General features: G+C 52.9%; 1 protein-coding gene across 1 annotated transcript; it reads right to left on the bottom strand.

Moving 5' to 3' along the window:
* Window positions 1-10,689: 10,689 nt before the first annotated feature.
* Window positions 10,690-18,934, bottom strand: VSIG8 (V-set and immunoglobulin domain containing 8). The gene is given in 9 exon segments (XM_058536872.1): window positions 10,690-10,800; window positions 10,802-10,901; window positions 11,578-11,859; window positions 12,740-12,941; window positions 13,263-13,388; window positions 14,125-14,346; window positions 14,470-14,671; window positions 15,132-15,307; window positions 18,833-18,934. Coding segments are annotated over 9 exon segments (1,470 nt in total). The 5' UTR covers window positions 18,882-18,934.
* Window positions 18,935-19,273: the final 339 nt, after the last annotated feature.

Here is a 19,273-nt window from a genome sequence, read left to right on the forward strand (position 1 = left end):
ACTGGAGCTCACCCTCCCCCTTCTAGAACACACTCCAGGAATCCAGAATCCTGGAATTCCCTGTCCAAATGGGAATCTGGGACTTATACAAGCTCCTTTCCTGGTTCATCCCCCTAAAGATGGACCAAACTGCCTATATGTGCAGCCTGAGGTCTGAGGGTAGCTAAGGGGCAGCTTTGGGGGTCAGTGTGGAGCTTAGACGTGAAGCCTGCAGTGTCCACACATGCGGGCACAAAGCCCATCATAGTGAGGGATGGGGATGTGGGTGAGAAGAGAAGGGGTTTGACCTCAGTCCTGGGGCTAGGGGCCAGTTCTTCCTACGCTACCAAGTTCTGGTATGAAACCCCAAAGAGTCCAAGATTTCTGAATCCAAATCCAGCCTTCCAGGTCATTTTGAAGGTACATCAGTCAAAGTAGGAGGAGAGGACATGTTATATGTAACGAATTGTTAGCTTAATTTATCAGCACAAATGTGAAGGGCAGGCCTGACCATGTGGACCTCTCTCCCTGGACTTCTTCTATCCTGATTCCCATCTGTCTCCTGAACCTGAGACCTCCCATGATGACAAAGAGCAATCCCCCAGCGCTCACTGTAGCTCAGAAGTAGCAGAACAGAGTGGGTCTGGGATCAAACCGGGGACAACAGCCCCTGATTTCCTGGAGGACTGAGCTCTCTGTCTCCAGCATTCACCACTTGGCACATCTCTGATGAGCACTACTGCATGCCAGAGATGCTGGGAATACAGCTGCGAACAAAACAGATGGGTCCCTGCACCCAGGAAGCTTGCAAGCTAGTTGGGAGACACAGACATTAAACAAATACACACAAATGTTTAATTTAAATTGTGCTGAGCTCTCCAGAAGAAAAGAATGGAAAATCGTGAGCAAGAAGAAGGAGGGAGCAAAATATAGCTGGTGCCAGGCAACACAAAGGGCCTCTCTGAGAAGGGACATTCCAGCTGAGACCAGCAGGGAGAGAAGTCAGTAAGGCAAAGTGGGGAGGCCTGCCACATTGACGATGAGCATACCGGAAAGATCCTGGCATATAAGAACAACTGAAGGAAGGTCCCCCTGGCCAGAGAGTAATGAGCAAGGGGGACTCTGGGAGGAGAGAACGGCAGAGGTCAGATCAAGCAGGGTCTGGTAGGACACGGTAAGATTTAAAACTTAATTCTAAACGTAAAAGGAGGGCACTGAAAGTTTTAAGAAGGGAAATGACATGATCAGACTTGCATTTTTAAAAGCTCACTCTGATGGCTGTGTGAAGGATGGATTGAAGGGGGAGAGAGTAAAGGCAGGAAGATGAAGTTATCGCCGTGATCCTGGCAAGACACGATGATCGCTTGGAACTGAGGGGGGTGGAGAAGTGGATGGATTCAAGAAACATCAGGAGCTAGGAGAGACAGGACTTGGTACTAGTTATGGGGAGGGGACAGGGATGACACTGGGGTGCCATTTACCCCAACTGGAAATACATAAAGAAGAGCAAGTTTCAGAGTGAAGTCAAGAGTTGATTGGCCCTTAATTATCAAGGAACAGGGCTTTAAAAAGAACAAAGTATTTGGAGGCTGAACAATGTATTGGGTTGAATCATATGAAAATGGCCATTTCCATAAGTAAAAAAATGGTCAAATAGGGGCCGGCCCAGTGGTGTAGTGGTTACGTTTGTGCACTCTGCTACGGCAGCCCAGGGTTCGCAGGTTCAGATCCTGGGCACGGACCTACGCACTGTTTATCAACTCATGCTGTGGCGGCGTCCCATATAAAGTAGAAGAAGATGGGCACACATGCTAGCCCAGGGCCAATATTCCTCAAAAAAAAAAAGGTCAAATGTCGGTAATTTCATATGATGCAACCTAATCATTTATTTTATTTATTTATTTTTCTTTTTGTGAGGAAGATCAGCCCTGAGCTAACATCCATGCTAATCCTCCTCTTTTTGCTGAGGAAGACCAGCTCTGAGCTAACATCTATTGCCAATCCTCCTCCTTTTTCTTTTTCCCCAAAGCCCCAGTGGATAGTTGTATGTCATAGTTGCACATCCTTCTAGTTGCTGTATGTGGGACGCGGCCTCAGCATGGCCGGAGAAGCAGTGCGTTGGTGCGCGCCCGGGATCCAAACCCAGGCCGCCAGTAGCGGAGCGCGCGCACTTAACCACTAAGCCACGGGGCCGGCCCCACAACCTAATCATTTAAATGTAAATTGATTTGAGAAAGAAAAGCCATCTCTTCCTCTGCCCTGATCCACTCCCACTCAGGACAGCTGGTTCATGCCTGTGACCACGTAGGTTTTTACATTCCAGGTCTGGAATTACATTCTAGACCCCTGAATATGAACCTGAGGGTGGAGGGGCTGCAAGAGATCCGTAGGCCAGAGGGCCTCCCACAGTACCCGCAGCCCAAACTGCTCCAGCCCATCCTGTCCTGGTCAGCTTCTCCGCCACCTGGCCTGAATCCTGCCAACCCAGTTCCAGAAAGTCCCAAAACATTCAGGACCCAAGGTTATAATGGTGGGGAGCACTGGAGCTGCCTCAGTGGCCATGAGGGGCTGTCCTGGACCCCAACAACCTCTGAATGCAACCCACCTCATGCCCACTCCTGCAGCATTCAGAGTCCCAAACGGACTGTCTAGGTGGAGCCCCAATGCTGTCTCAAGAGACCCTGTCAAAGCAAAGCAACAGTGTCATGGTCAGACACTGAAGCACAGCACATCAGTCACGCCAAAGGATATGACACTGTGATTGCCCCACAGAGGTAAGTTGCACTAGCCAAGTCAGAGGCCATGGATCCTCTCTCTGGGACATCCTTTTGTGGTGAGGACATCAAGAGGAGCTGCCCAGGGTCAGGCTGACTGGTGAAAGGATTGTCTGATGTGCCTTGCTGGACAGTAAGGAGGGTGCAACTTTCCAGGATGGAAACCAGCACCTGCCTGCAGGGGGCTCTAAGCCACAGAGCCAGAGCAGGGCTGCAGCAGAGAGTATCTGGCTATGCAGCCACTCTGGGCTGGAAATGTCCTATATTCTTCTGAAGGGTCAATGAGTTGCCTAAGGAAGGTGAGAGCAGGGCAGAGAGTGGGAAGCAGCATGAGTCAGGGCCTTGGGGTGGGGGGTTCTTGGGCCTACAGAGCAGGGTACTGGTGGTCTGCTGTGTCCCATCCCTTCAAGCTGTGGCCATCTGGCCATCAATGACCCCAGTGAACATCCTCCCCCTCACACACAGCCTCCTGCGAGATTGTCCAACCACCTAGTTTAAGGAACACTCAAGCATCCCATCACCAAGTTGGCTCTTTGCCTTGGGGACCAGCACAGCCTCAATGCTGCCATCAGAGTAGGGCCACATTCCTGGAGGAATGAGTCACCCGGTCCCTTATGCTAAAGAGAATAAGAGTGCTCCTGTGCCACCTGGACCAGGGGAATCTGGGGAAGATGGAGAGGAAACTGGAGTGCAGGAAAGATGAGGCTACATAGGACATTTTTCAGAGGAAGAATAAGGGCCTCAGCCTGGAGCATGAAAGAGGGAACACCTCCCTCGTGCTCACCCCCACCCCTTACTGGGAGCATTCCAGATGACACACACATTTACCTCCTGCTCTCCCCCAGCCCCACCCCTGGGAGGCCTTAAGATGGAGAGGACTCAGCAATTAGTCGCCCCAACTCACACTCTCTATTCCAGACAGGCCCAAGCTCTTGTCTGTCCCCTGAACCTGACAAACTCATGCACTTTGCCCCTTTTTCCCCAGCTCTTCCCCTACTTCCCAGCCTAGAATACACCCCTTGATCCATCTTGTTCTCCAATCAATGCTTCAAAGACCAGCCCCAGGCAGTCCTCCTTCCAGAAGCCTCCTCTCAAGTGATCTCATAGCATCAAATCTTCAGCCTTGCATGAAGCTGAATCAACAATCATGTGCATCATTCTTAAATTTTTCCAAATGGGTTAGTGGTCTCCCTAGAGAGGCTGGGAGCTCCTGGAAGGAGGTTCAGGTTTAATACCCCGGTCCTACCACTGACACACAGTAAGCACATTGCCATACCATAGTTGTGAACTAAATGGTTAATGCAGAGGGTGGGAGACGTGCAGGTGAACAAGAAGTGACCGTTCTTCAGACATCCCCTCCACTGAGGAAGCCAAGAGGCTCAGCCTGGGAGCTTCTATATCTGGATGACCCCCTTCCAGGCAGCACAATTGGTTGGCTGGGCTCAGACAACCTTCTGGGCTCTTAAGGACCTCTTGGCCACCCACAAGGAGATGGGCTGCTCCTCACGAACTTCCCACCTCCTCAGGGGTCTTGGGGCAGGGGGTGAACTCCTCCTGCTGCAGTTTGTCTGTCTCCCCCCATCCTCTTTAATTCTTTGAAGTAATGTTTTATTGAGTGCCTACTATATGCCTAGAGTTTTTTGGCCCTTAGGTACATGAGTGAATAAAACCAAGATCCCTGCTTTTGTGAAGCTTACAGGGCAAGAAGTAGGGGGTGGGGGGAGTCAATCAGTAATAATCAATATAAATAAATTATATAGTATATTAGAAAGGGATAATGCTATGGATTAAAAAAAAATACAGGGGGTATTTGAGGGCAATGAGGAGTGCAGGGAGAAGGGCGCTGTAATCTTAAGTCCTCAGTGAGAGGGAGAGGGTTGAGCAAAGACTTGAAAGAGGTAAGGACTGAGTCACTAGGAAATCTGGAGGAAAGCCATTCTGGGCAAAGAGAACAGCAAGAGCAAAGACCTTATGGTGTTTAGGAAAGAGGAGCCAGTGTGGCTTGAGTAGAGAGAGCCAGGGGGAGAAAGACAGCAGGTTAGGTCCCCGAGGGGCCATGTAAGGCCTGGAGGACCAGTGCAAGGACCTTGACCTTGGCTCTGAGTAAAATGGGAAGCCAGTTCAGGGTTATGAGCAGAAGAATGACCTAAGCATCACTCTGGCTTCTCTGTAGAGTAAGTGCAAGTGAGGAAGGGAGACCAGTGGGGACACTGTTCCTGAAACCACAGCAGAAGTTGATGGCTGGGAGCCAGGAGGCAACAGTGGGGAGGAGAGGAAGGTCAGATTTTGGATCTTCTCTGAAGGAAGAGCCAACAAGACTTCCTGACAGACTGGATGTGGGGCGGGGGTGGGGAGGGAGTGGAGGGGCGAGAGAAGGAAAGGAATTAAGGAAGGACAGAGTTGCCATCAACTGCAATGGGGAAATGGTGGGTGGGAGAGCTTTAGAGAAGATCACAGGCATTGTTTGGGGCATGCTAAGTTTGAGATGTCTGTTCAACATCTAAGCAGATAAGTCAGTGTGGATGTAGGAGAGAGGTCTGTCCTGGGTGTATAAATTCGGGTTTTGTTAACATATAGATTTTAGTTGCATAGATAGGGAGTGGGGGAGCTGGGTAGGAGATTATTCCCACCCGCATTCCTCACTGTCTCCGACTGTGTGCTACATTCCTGGAAAGGCTGATGGGTACTGAAAGGAAGGCATCTGATTTCCCCACAGGAACAATGTTATAATAGCAGATTAGGCTCCTGACCAAGAACCTATTGCTCAATTTTTTAATGGCAGTTATTATAAAGATAGCATTTCCTCAAGTCCTTAATACACTGTGGATGAGAAGCTTGCATGCTGTATAGAGAAGAGCTTCCTAAAAATCCTGGTAGTCAAAGGAACAGGGACACCATGTCCTCTCCAGTAAGCCTGGTGTGGCCCACTGCCCTGGTCCAAGGAGGCCTGGAGCATCAGTGGGATATTTCCCAGGTCCTGCCTGACTCTGCTCATCAGCTGTTGGGCCCTCTCAGGGAGGATAATTATCACACGCACCTTTGAGAAGGATTTAGGGGGATATGTGCTTTTTCCATCAAATGTCCCTGAAGCAATCACAGGCATTTGTTATTCTTGCCACCCCAAGTTGACCAAGGACCTGGCCACCCACTTCCAAAAAAATTGGCCATGAAAACCCTATGAACAGCAGTGGAGCACTGTCTGATATAGTGCTAGAGAATGAAAGGATGGTGCAAAAAGACCAGTAGGGTTCCACTCTGCTGTACACAGGGTTGCTAGAGGTCGGAATTGACTTCACGGCATTTACAACAACCAGTTAGGGGAGGAATCTTTAGTACAATCTTTATCCATCACAGTAATTATAGGGAAGGTCAGCTCAGGGAGAGATTCTGAGCTCTAGAAGGGAGTAAATGTTGAGAAAGGAAGTGACACAGCCCTACCCTCAGTGGAAGCCCCGTCTGATGGAGGTGGGAGGATAATAGGACATTTCCAGGACAGGGCAAAGATAACAAAGCAAACACCATGTCCCCTTAGCTGGAAGCAGGGTAGAGACTGGGATAATAGAACAGGATATGGCCAGTATGCCTTCGTGAAGAACCGATGGAGGCTAAGAAAGAGGATGTGAAACAGAAAGAGAGAGCGAGAATTACAGGCAAGGAAAACAGCCTTGACAAAGGGGCTGAGGCCAGGTGGGGGCTGGGGCCGGAGCCGGGATTGGGAGCTGAATCCCAGTGTTTGGAGAGCCACAGAGCTGAGCAAGGTCAGGCGAGTCATGGCAGGAAGAGGCCACAAGGCTGCGGGCGGCATCCAAGCTGAACAAAGGGGAAGGGTCCCAACCAGTGGGTGTCTGTGGGGACTGACAGGAGGAGACAGGCAGGAAGTGGGTCTTCTAGTGGCTGAAGGAGCTCAGTTCCAAGACTGAGCTTTTTCCCCAAAAAATGTTTAAGAAAATCTATGTGCTCCCTGCTGGGAGGGTCCCTCCTCAGCTTTGGGAGAGCTGTGTGGAGACCCTTCAGGAGGGACTGTACACCTGGGAGGGGCTGTCAAGGTCAGTGCTCCAGAGGGCGCCACAGTGGGCACTGGGTCCAGAGGGCAGCAGCCATGGGCCTGAGCGCCAGGAGCTGAGAGCTGTCTAGCTGAGAGCTAGACAGATGTGAAAAGGCAAAAGAGGGCGCGCCCTGGCCCAGGGAGGTGGCCCTGAGGATTCTGGCAGCTTGTCCCCAGGCCTGATTGTGGGACTCTGCTGAGCTTGTGTTTCAGGTGCTTCCTGTTATTAATAGTATCGCTATTACTAATGAGGGCTGCTGTCAATATGAATACATGCACGTGGATTCCAGGACTCAAAGGCAAGGCCTGGGTCTCCTCCTAATTTCTCTACTAGCTGCTTCCTGGGCTCCTTACCTCTTCTCCCAGATGGTGAGTCATCTCCAAGTTCAGTCCCAGGGCTTCATTCTTCTCGCTCCATCCTCTTCCCTGTGGACCTCCCACTGCCTCAGCCTCCACCCTCCCACCTCTGTGTGATTAGATCTATGCCTGCCCTCTTGTGGGAGATGAAAAGACATATTGAGGGCTGGGGGCACACAGATCAACCATTTGCAGGTCCCCTACTATGCATCAGGCTCTGTAATAAGCACTTCATACAAAATAGCCCTGTTACTCTTCCATTTTACAGATGAAGAAACTGAGGCTTTGGGAGCTTATTAAATAACTATGAACTCTGGCCTGTCTGACCCCAAAACTGAGGTCTTTTCCTTTGCATATGTGAACATCACTAATTCACAAATATTTATTACAAGTTTTCTTCCTCTTTCCTTTCCTTCTTTTCTACCCAAGACACTCAACATGGGTCCACCATCACCTCAGACTCAGCCTCTGTAAAAATGAGCTCAGCAGTTCCACCCCATCCTCCTCTGCTCCATTTCCTGCCTTTGTCAAGGGCTTCAGTCTCATCTCTAGCACTCAGTGTCCCATCCTGCCTGTCCTTCTAAAATGCATCCAAGAAGGCTGCTGAGGGGGATGGCCACAGAGGGGTGGCAGAAGGCTATCTTGTCCACTCCCCCCTAGCAGGCGCAGTAACCACGCCCAAGTGGTCTTCCAGATTTCCCAAAGCAGCCCCTATCCCCACCTTGCCTGCATGGCCCCGTGTCTCTCCACACTCTCTCCCTTCAACACTTCCTTCCTAATCTTCCATAAGGAACTGAATGGAATCAGTTTTTTTTCCACATACCAGGAAAAAATGAAATGATTACTCCAGATGGGCCGGATGGACAAATAAACTCCAGAGCAGGGGTTGTCCAGGCGCTCACCACGAGGCTCCCTGGGAAGCACAGGGGACAGGGCTAAAGTTTTGGATCTAGTTCCCTGTCTCCAGGCAGGCTGCTGCCTAAACAGTGATTGAGTAATTTCCAAAACTCCTTTTTTTCCAGTGAGGCAGGAAAAAAAAATTAATCCCTCCCCAGAGTCCCCGTCTGACTGGTCCTGGACTAATTGAAATGTTTAATTGAGCAGCATGCATGCTAATAGTTACCCTACCAGGAACACAAAGAAGAAAATCCACTGGGATTTCACACCCATCATGGTCTTGAGAATTTCAGGCTTAAGAGAAGATGACTAGAGGATGACTTCCTAAAACCTGGGGAAGAGAATCACAGAAGAAACTGAGTCAGGAATGACTCAGAACGTCTCTTGAATAGACTTCCGAGGGCCAGACGCCCAGAGAGACAAATTCACGGAAATTCTGTGGATGCCAAGTTAGGTTTCTGATGGTTACCAAGGACATGTAAATTCTCTAAATTATTTTTCAGTGACCAGAGGAACTAGAATTCAGCTCCAGCAAGATGGGGAGAGAGACAAAAGGCAGAACTAGGAAGTAGAATGGAGACAGGTGACCGTGTGCTGTTTGTGTCTCTAAGGAAAAATAGAGAAAAATCAGGCCTGTACTTGAGATTCCGTCTCTTGAGACAGCATTGGTGTACACAGCCTTCTGCTTGCCTGGTGACACGGTCCGCCTAAATTTTGCAAGCCAGGTGCTAAAAGCAGCCATAATTAAAAGTTAAATTATGTAAATTTACAATTAAATAAATTATATTAAAAGGAGATAAGTAGTCAAAACTCATCACTTCCTAATTATTTTACTACAGTTCACTATTGTCTCAGCTCTTGAGTTATTTACTTCTGTGGTATGGGTATTGTGGAAATGCTCTACAATGGTGTGGTACCCATGCGTGTCTCCCCACTCCATACCAGGGACACCATGTTGGTAGCTGGAAATCAGCCATGGTGGGAGAATTTACATTACAGAAATGGCAAATGCTACAAATCAGGGCTTCCCTGCCCCCTTCCTCACCTCACTCCCAAGGCCACTGTTAAACATGTGCCACCACAAGTCTTCTCCTCCAACAACGAGAAGGTTTCATGCAGGAGAAATGAAAAAACACCAAGTTGTCCCTGAAGCAAAATCATAGGAGCGGAAACTTCCCTCCCTCCTCATCCAGCCCCAGTGAGTGAAGGGATAATGACTGAGATCCAGCCTCGGATTCAGAACTTTTCTGGCTTCCCTGTTGAGTAACTTGTTTCCAGAATCTCTCTAAAACCTCTCTTACTGCTTTTTAATGAGCTTTTCTTGCCAGAGCCTCGCCATTCTCACCCTTGAAATGAAGGCTAACTCTGAGCATGGCTCCCTGGTTCCTGGAATGGGAAGATGATGTAATTCAACACAACCTGTACAGCCAGCTGGCTGCCTCTGTCCCTTACCACCTCGCAGGAGGCTGAGCTGGAGGCTCCTCAGACTGGGAGGGCCCTCTTCAAGTCATCCTATACAGTCCCCTGCCACAGGGCAAAAGTGTGCCAGGCCTAGTACCTGCTGAAGATCTAACTCTCTATGAATAAATCATTGCATAGGTGCTCATAAATGTGTCCAAATAAATGGATGGATGGTGCCTGTAGTTCTCTGGGCCCCTCACTATTTAATCCCCTTACCCCATCTCCTCGCCCATCCCCAGGAAGGCCCCCCTCCCCACCCTCACCCCAAGACATTTGTCCCTGGCTTCCTCTGTCCCACCATCATCTCTCCTTTCTCTTCCCAAACTCTATCAACGCAGAGCAGTAATGACATCACCCTTTTGCAAATACCCAAGCCAACCAGAAGGACTTCCTAGCTATGTATACCCAAGCAGGGTTTCGGGGCTTCCTCAGTTAAAAAACTTGCAACCCAGATATTTGAGGTCCATCCACACCCCACACTTCATGTGGCCCCAGGGGAGAAGCGAGAAGAATTAGGAAGCCCAGCTTGTCCTCAAGGAAAAAGAGGCAAAGAGAGAAGTGTTGGGCTCTCAACAGGCAGGTGGCTGGGCAGAGGCAGGTAGCACTGAGTGACCTTGAAGTACTGTGCTCTTCAGAAGACCCTCAACCCCTAGACCAAACACATGTCTAGTTGTGTGCCTGTTGCGGCCATCCTGTATGGAATACAACCACTTAGTCCACTATCGGCGGGTGAATTGGAAATGCAATGCTTGGGGCTCCCTAAGAGCAGAACTTGGACCAAGTGATAAAAGCTGTACGAGGACAAAAATTGGGCTCAATAGAAGAAAGAGATCTTTGACAGTCAGTGGCTGAATGGACTGCTTGGGAGGTAGTGAGATGCCAGTGGAGGTATTCAAGAAGAGGTTGAAGTGTCCTTTGTCAGGAAGGCTGCAGAAGGAATTCAAATTCAGAGAAACAGCCTGATGTCCTAGAGTCAAACATGCCTAGATCAAAACCTGAGTTATTACCTTTGTAGCCTTGGTCAAGATACCTAATCCCTCTGAGCCTTAGTTTCTTTGTCTTTATAATGGGAACAACCTCATAGGACGAAAGTAAGGATTAAATAAGACAAAATATTGGAAAGCAACTGGCACTTAGTTGGTGTCCAATGTCAACCCCCTTTCCATTAAAAGGGGGCTAAGTTAGATGACCTTGAAGGTCTTTCCACCCAGCAGTATGACTCTGAAATCTTCCTGGTTGTTGAGAAGGCAGGCATACATCTGGGAGAGATAAGGAAGTCAGGATTAGATAGATGGATGAGGGGAGGAGGAAGAAGGATTCTGAGAATTCTCTGGGAACATTCAGAGACGTCATCCCTACCAGCCCCTTGTTTCCCCTCTTCTGATCTTCTGGAATGAGAGAGAAAAGCGGGATTCTGGGTTTAAAATTCAGCCTGAAGTATCTCAGTTTTCCCATCTGTATAAGGAAAGAGTAGGATTCCAGCTATGACTGCTACCCATCTAAGGAGGGAAAGGGAGGAAATAGTGCAGGAATGATGCAGGGCAACAGAGAGCAACCTCCCCCATCCCCATCGCCCGAGCAGGACCCTCCACCCTCACCCCACGCCCAACCCTCCGTGGAACCACAGCCACTCCAGTCTCAAGTCTTACAGTTTCTTTATTGTGCTAACACTGCTGCGTCGGAGCTCAGACCTCACACACAGAACAATTCAGTCCAGACTCCCACCCACCCGGCCCTCGGGGCCCTCTGCCTTGGCTGGGGACACCGGGCCTCCGGCCTCAAGCAATCTCACACACGTCCTCCTCCCTCCGTCTCCCGAGGCCCAGAGGGTGCGGAGAGGGCTCTAGATGGCCTTTCTCTGCCTTCCCCCGCCCCTCCCACTTTGGGGGAGGAGGCTCCGCCTCCCTAGTTATTTCCTGTGGGAAATGCCTTCAGCCCCAGGCCGGGCGGCCTGGGGCAGACGAGGTCGGCGCCGGCCCGAGCGTGTCCCCAGCTGCCGGCAGAGAGCCCCGCGCCCTCCTCCGGCCGGGGAGCAGCCCGGCGCCGCGCGGCGCGCGCGCTCACACAAAGAGTCCGTCTTTGCCCGACAGCGACCCGTCGGCGCAGTCGGCGGGCTCGGCACTCTTGACCTTGACGTAGACCGGGGAGGGGCCCGCTTCGCAGGCGGCGGCGGCGGCGGCGGCGGCGGGGCGGGGCGCCAGGGCCACGTCCTCGGGGCCGCCGCAGGGTGGAGGCGCGTACTTGCGGCGCAGGGAGCGGCTGACGTTCTGCGTCGGGTACCCCAGCAGCTGGGTGACGCGGCTGCCGCGTCTGCTGGCCTTGTACCCGGGCGCCACGGCGTCCTCTCTGTGGAAAACAACAGGCGGGCGGGTGAGCGGGCTCCTCCGCGGCGCGGCGTCGGCACGGCCTGGGCAGAGCGGGGGCTCTTGGCAACCTCTCGTCTCCCGCGCCTCCCTCCCTCAGCCTCGACCTGCTCTCCTCTCTGCCTCTTCCTGGGCCGGCGACCCCGCAGTGGTCCCGGGAGCCATCAGCCCCATCCTCCAGACGGGGCTTGTCCTCACTTGTCCGGACAGCCCACGGCAGGCAGCCCCATCTGGGCGCCCTCCAGTCCCCTTCAGATCTTTTCGCAGAACCACCGGCTTAATAGGGAGGGAACGTTGGAGATCCAGAAGGAGCTGCTTTCCCTGTCCTTTCCTTAACTAACTCTGACCTTGCCCTCTCTCTCTCCCTCTTCTCTTCACCTCCTGCCCCTCAATCTTCGCCATCTTTTCCTCCATCCCTAGGGCACTGCAATCATTAGCACGATTAGGCTTGTTCTATTTTCATTTCTAGCTGGTTTCTAATATAAGTTATTAGCACTATTCTTATTATTAACTTCTTAAATAAGCACGTCCAGAGTTCTCACCGGCGCAATACAGGGGAAACGTGAAAAAAATACAGGCCCTGCCCTCCAGGAGCTTACAGTCTAGACGAGACAGACAGAGGTGCACAGACAGGAGGGAAGTGGAGGGCAGGGGAGCAGAGGTGAAGACCGGACGTGGGAAGGGGGAGAGAGGAAAGCCATGCGATGAGTGGCAGGTCGACATGCTGCGGTCCCAGCACTCGCCGGCCATGGCGGTCAGGGTTGGGGTGGGGGTCCCAGCCGGCCGGTGGCAGGCAGGGGTGAGGAGGGGCAAGGCGCCGGTCCCCTGTCGCACAGCAGCATGCAGCATGCATCAGGTTTTACCTGATCTCACTAGCCAAGTCGCAGGCCCCTCCGCCGACCCCGCCGCCGCCGCCGGTGCGGTAGCAGAAGGCATCGCGGGCGCCGCCAGCCCCGGCGCCCCCGCAGCAGCAGCAGATGAGCCCCCAGATGCCCACCGCCAGGCAGGCCAACATGAGCAAAGAGCCCAGCACTGCGCCGATGATCATGCCTATACGTTTGGTGTCTGTGGAGAGAAGTAAAGAGGAGTCAGCCTTTCTGCAGCATGGCAGGTGCCTGGCTAACCAGGAGGTGCCAGGGCGGGGGTCTGTGGGAAAGAAAGAGGGATCCAGGGGCTCTCAGGGACACCCAGGGAGGAGTATATGGGGAGATGCAAATGAACCCCTTATGTTTGCATGTTTCTCCCAGGGCTTCCCAGCTGCCCTAGGCAGAGACCTGTGCACTGATGGCAATGGGAAGGCAGAGCCAGCTGAGGCTCCAGAATACAGCCTAGGTTCCTCCCATCCAACCCTCCCAGCCATGGGGACTCCAGGGCCACTGCACCTACCTGAGACCTTCACCTCCACCACACACACGCTGTAGCCCACATGGTTGGCCACTGTGCACTGGTACAGCCCATCATCCTTGTAGGAGATGTCCTTCAACACCAGGTCACCGTTGCTCAGGCCTGAAACTAAAGGAGTGCCAAGGGTCTCTAGTGAGGCTGAGAGCTCCACCCCAGTCCAGGCGCCTGTGGGCTATGGGTGGAAGGACAGAAGGTGTATGCACACACACACAGGTCCACTCCACTCTCCAGGTGAGTCACCTTGCTCCTCCTGGAACAGAGAGGCAAGGAAAGGCCCCTCTCCCAGCAACAGGACAGAGACACCATTAGGTGTCTTAGGGAAATATGTCCTCTCTCTCAGCCTCCATCTCCTCATTTGTACAGTGAAGACAGAGTTAGCCAGAGGAATTCTAAGGTCCCTTCCAGCTCTGATATTCTTTGATTGTGCGTACTAGCCAGCTTCCCTGTGTGCCAGCCGCTTTACCCACCTCATCCCATTTCGTCCTCACGTGCCCCCAGAAGGCAGACATTATTATTCCCTTTTCATATATGATGAAACCAAGGCACAGAGAAGTTAAGCCACTTGCCCGAGTCTCGCAGCCAGTCAGTGGTCCAGCTAGCATTCAAGCCCAGCCCTCTCTCTCTTAGGCCATGCTTTTTCCAAATTAACCGTACTGCTTTCGACTGACTCCCCTCTTTTGCCTCCTCTTCTCTCAATAGCAGCTTCTGATACAGGCTCAGAGGAGGAGCCTCCCATAGGGCTTCTAAGTTTGGCTTGGTACCACTGATGACCAGGGAAGACCCAGCAGGTCCCAGAGTCCTGGCCTTCCACTCAGCCCACTCCCCACTCCTGGGGCCCCCTCACCTTGGTTCAGGTTGCTATGGAAGGACTCCTGGTAAGAGAGCTCAGAGTGGAAGCTTTGCTGGGAATGGTAGGACCCGGCGCGATAGGGGTGAGTGTACCCACTGATCTTGGCCCACTTGTAGGTGAGAGGTGGAGTGCCCCCATTGGCAAAGCATTTCAGCACCACGTCGTTGCCGTGTGTCATGTGGCCCTCAGTCCAGCACACGGGCACCGCTGGCCGCGCTGTAGGAAAGCGAGCAGTTCTGAGCCAGGGCCCAGCCAAGAGGCAGAACTAGGCTCAGGGTGGCCAAACCGCCGTTGGCTCTGAAATCTGGGGAAGGGGCTCCCAGAGCAGTCTAGCCATACCTTGGACAGTGACGATGACCTTCCGGGTGGCCATGGTGGTCTTCTTCACCCTGCACTCATAGGTGGCTGTGTCAGATACCTGCAGGTTCATGAGGTTAATGGAGGCATCATACTGGCTGGGGTCTGAGGCTGCAAAGCGGACCCTCTGCTGCAGATGGGGGAGGTTGCCATGGTTGATCCTCTTGTCCTGGTAACTAAGGAACTGTGAAGAAGAGAAGAAAACAGAGGTGGTGAGACAGGCAGAGCCAGGGAGAGCCCTGTGGATTGGCTGCCTTGAGCGATTCACTGAACTTCTCTGAGACTCAGTTTTCTCAGCTGAAAAATGGGAATGATGATGCCTGATCCACTGACCTCAAACAGAATGTGTGAGATCAGATGACATCAAGCACTTTGGAAAGTATAAGGTCAGGCTGAGAACTTCTCAAAGGCGGGGCCCATGCCTCATCTTCCCTTTGGAGTGGGCTGGGAGGAGGTGGATGAACTGGCTGGCTTGATTTGTGATTGCAAAGCTCTCATCCCTGTTGCCCCATTTCCTGAGAGGCCTTCGGGAAAGTTCAAGGTCTTGGTTTCCTTATCTGCCCTTTTTCCCTCAGGATGTTGGCTGCCCAACAGGTAGACACCATGAAGTGTAGGGTAAGGGGAACCCTGTGCACAGCACTCACCACATTCTCCCGAGGTGAGGGGTCTGAGTTGACCTGCATCCACTCGATGTCCAGCCCATTGGGACCATAGTCCTCAGGGTCCAGGATGTAGGGGCAGCCCAGCCTCACATTATCACCTTCCGCCAGATACAGAATCTCCTGGCCATCCCCGTTGATCCTCACAGCAGAGAGCAGCACTACAGGCCGGGCAGAGCAGATGGGGTGAGGGGAGCAAAAATGGCTTGGGTGGAAGCTTGGGTGGACAGCTTCAGCCCCTCCCTCCACCATTCTCTGTCAGTGGCAACCCAGGGCTCAGTGGGGGTTCCATAGGGAGGAGCGGCTGCTCTGAGTGTGTGTATGTGTGTGTATGAGTTGGTATATGCAGTTCTGTGCACACTTGTGTAAGTATGTCTATATTCTATTTTTGTGTAGGATTGAATCTGAATACTGTTTGCATATATATAGCTATTCTGTATGCTTGTATGTATGCATGATTGTGTATGCTTGTATGAGTATGTACACATAGGTACATTGCGTGTTTGTGAGTATTTGTGGCTGCTTATGTGTCCTGTAAGGATACTCATGCACGTGACCAGGCAGAGTGTCTGCTTATATATTTACATGATAATGCATGCGTGTGTGTGTGTGTGTGTGTAGGTACATGGAGCACACTGAGTTGTTAAATGCTCTGATGGAAGAGCCTGACTCATTAAAAGCCGCCTCTGTCTGGGCCAAGTGAGGTGCTCCTGTGTGGAGGCAAGAGGATGTACACCATGGTCTCTGGGGTCCCTTTCCAGCCCAAGGAGCAGAAGACTGGATGTGTCTGTGTGTGTCTCTGTGTATGACAGTGCGTGTCTGTGGCTGTGTGCCTGGCTGTGTAAGTGCTGTGAGTGATAGTGTGTGCCTGTATGTGACAGTGGATGGCTGTGACCAGGAGCCTGGCTGTGTTCTTGTGTGACAGTGAATGATGAGGTGTGCCTAGGACTATGGCCACATGCATCTGTAGGACAGTATGAGCCTTGCACAATGGCATGTGACCTTGTGGACTTTGTGTCCTTCCCCTTGTGTGATTGTATGGCTCACGTACAGCCACCCCCACCTGCTCGCTACAGTTGGGGCCCCTCCTGCTACTGCCAGCACTCGCTCCACTGAGTCAGCCCTGGGTAAGAAGCCAGGATCTGGCAGCTCAGGACTGAGCTCTTCTCGCTCCCTACCCTGACCCCAGGCAAGCGATAGCCCCAACCGGTTGGACCTAGAGAAGAATACAAAGGGGGTGTGCCTGGGGCCCCAACCTTGTCACGAGAGGCAGGCAGTGCTCCACCTCGAGGTTTCCTGCAGCCCTCCCTCCTCAGGCCCCTGGCCCAGCCCGGGCACTCTCCTTCTGTGTTATGTGTTGAGAGTCAGCAAGTCCTTTGGAGTCCCAGCCCTTGGTCTCAGCAACTCATTCTGCTCTGCCCTTTTCTGGCTGTCCCCTGGGACCACCTTCACACCGAGAGAGCATCTCACACACACAATTACACATTGTCACAGCCAAAGAAATCGACACATAGACATACCCTTACAAGCCTTCAAAGTGCAGATATATACCTATGCAGTCCCACCTGCCTATACACAGACACTGTCAGATCCACACAGACTCACATCTGCACACAAACACAGGTACGTATTAATCCGGAAGACACTCCCACTACGCACGCATAGAGTACCTCGAGTGCGTTCATTCAAAACCAGATGTACTGGCAGAAGCTTAGTCTGGTTCTAGAGAGCTAGCAGGTGCCCTTTCAACACCCCCAACACCTCAGGCATCACTGAACTTGCCCCTCGGACCCCTGGCTGGGCAAGCAGCCGTGCCCTAACCCCGCTAGGCTCCAGGGTAACCCAGAGCAGGCAGGCTGGCTGCTGGGGCTCTAACGGGACCTGGTGATGCCTCCTCCAGCCCCAGGCCAAGAGAACACCAGCTCATTCCTGAGATAAGGATCCTGATACCATCTGCCAGATCCTAGGGCGGCACAAGGCAAGCCAGAGATGAGCCAGAACTCAGCAGAGAGCAGAGGCTCCACCCTGGGGAAGGGCTGCCAGAAGCAACCCACAAGAGGAAGACTTTCCCCATACCTGGGGCCAGCCAGACAGGGGGGTAAGTATTCAGGGAAGGGGGCTTGGGAAGGAGAGACAGGCTGGAAGAAGAGGGCCTCCACCCTGCACTAGGCAGGGTGTCTTCCTTTGTCTCGGGCCAGGGAGCCTCACCCTAGCCTTTCAATCTCCCTAAAAGCTTTCTCAACCTCCTCTCAAGTGTTCCAGCCTTTTTGCACCCTCTCACTCTCCTGGGGAAGTTGTTCCTGGTGTCTCACCTTGATTCCTCTTGCTGTGGCACTGAGGAAGTGCTTCCAGAGAATGTGAGAGAAGAGAGAGGCTGGAGAGAGGGAAGATAGCCAGAATGGGAGAGAGCTGAGTAGGGAGACTTGGAGAGAGGGAGGGAAATCACAATGGGCCCTCCGGCGAAGAAGATGGTGGTGATTAATTGTCCCCTCACGAAAGCGCCAGGGCTGCACACCCTCCAGGGAGGTGTCACTTCAACAGTAGTGTCTACTCTCAGCTTGTAAATCCTTTCTGAATTTTCAAGCTGCTTCCAGAACTCCCAACCCTCCCTCTGGAGGTGAGGGAGGGGAGAAAAGGCGGCCCCCACGAGAGGATATTGGTGCATAAATACGTACAGCCCACAACACACGCCACACACATGGAGATGTCCCAGGTCCCCACAGCACAGCTGGAGCTTCCTGAGCGGGCTCTGCCAGCCGGGCTCTCACCAGACAGAGAGGGTGTTGCAGGCATCCTGCTGGAAATGCAATTATAAAACACACACACACACACACACACTCACTCACACTTATACAAAGGCTGAAAATGTTCCCCCCTTCTCAGGCTCCTCCCCCATACTCCCTCATCTCAAATCTAGACACCAGGAGGGTCTCAGAGCCATTTCCAGCGATGCCCACACAGAATGGCCCTTGTTGGGACTTGCCCCAACCTGGGCAGGCAGCCACGATATCCAGCCCAGAGCCCTGCCCTCAAGGTGTGCCCCAGTGGGGTGTTGGGAGTTGCTGTTCCCACCCCTCCTCAGGCCTCATCCTGAGGGGGCACTACCCTGGAGCTCGCACAGTACAGGGGCCTGGAGCAGAGGTCTCAGGCCCAGGCTCTCACTGGCCAGCTGGAAGCAGCCCACTCAGACTACACCAGCACACCTCTGCCTTCTCAAGGCAAACAACTCCGTACACTTAACTCTGGCCTGGTGGTGGAGGAGGGCCCTCCCACTGGGAATACACACAGACTGATGAAAAGGGAGCTTTCTCGGCCCCAGCCCCGCTTTGCTGCTCACTTGACCCTCTTACCCCACCCCCAGTTCCCACGGTAACTCAGGCAAGCCCTGTACTCCCATTCACAGCGTGTACATGCATGTGTGAGCCACACAGGCGCAGGGTAATGATGAGGATCCATCAAAGACCTCTGCCCCATTGACACGTGCCCCAGACCTTCAGGCACGGGGCTCTCCTGGGGTGAGGGCCCCGTGGCAATATCCAGACCCAGGTGGCAGCAGGGTGAGGGTGGGAGCACCCTGCCAGGATATCTCAGACCACCTTCGAGGCTCCTCTGTGAGCCGCTCACTGCCCCTTTCCCTGCCCATCTGCTGTCATGTGGGCATCCCTGCCATCTGCCCAGCCCCGTACCTGGGCTCAGGCACACCAGTAGAAGGTGGAATGCTCTTCGAACTCCCATGTCTGTAGGCTCGGCGTTTCCTCCGCCTGGGCTGGGTATCCCTGGGGCCAGTGGCTGTGGGCCAGTGGTGGTGTGTGGACGGAGGGGGAGCTGAGGGCCCAGACACTACTGGGGGTGGCAGGAAGGTCCAATGAGTGCCTGGCTAGGGAGCAGCCAGTGTTATTTCTATGGGAGGGAGGGGGCCTGGTCCCCGCCTTGGGGAGGAGTCCCAGGATCCCTAATTAGTGAGGTGACAGACTGACCTACCCAGCCCTTACCCAAGCTCTTCCCTATCCTGAGAGTGGCAGAGGGAGGGCAGCGGGACTTGTAATTAGGCATCTGTTAAACTTCCACTTCCTCCTGGCCCCATCCTCGAGGTGACAACAGTCGCCCCATTTTAAAGCGTCCACGGA

The sequence above is a fragment of the Diceros bicornis genome, chromosome 4 (assembly GCF_020826845.1).
Source record: "Diceros bicornis minor isolate mBicDic1 chromosome 4, mDicBic1.mat.cur, whole genome shotgun sequence".
In the NCBI taxonomy this organism is placed as follows: domain Eukaryota; kingdom Metazoa; phylum Chordata; class Mammalia; order Perissodactyla; family Rhinocerotidae; genus Diceros; species Diceros bicornis.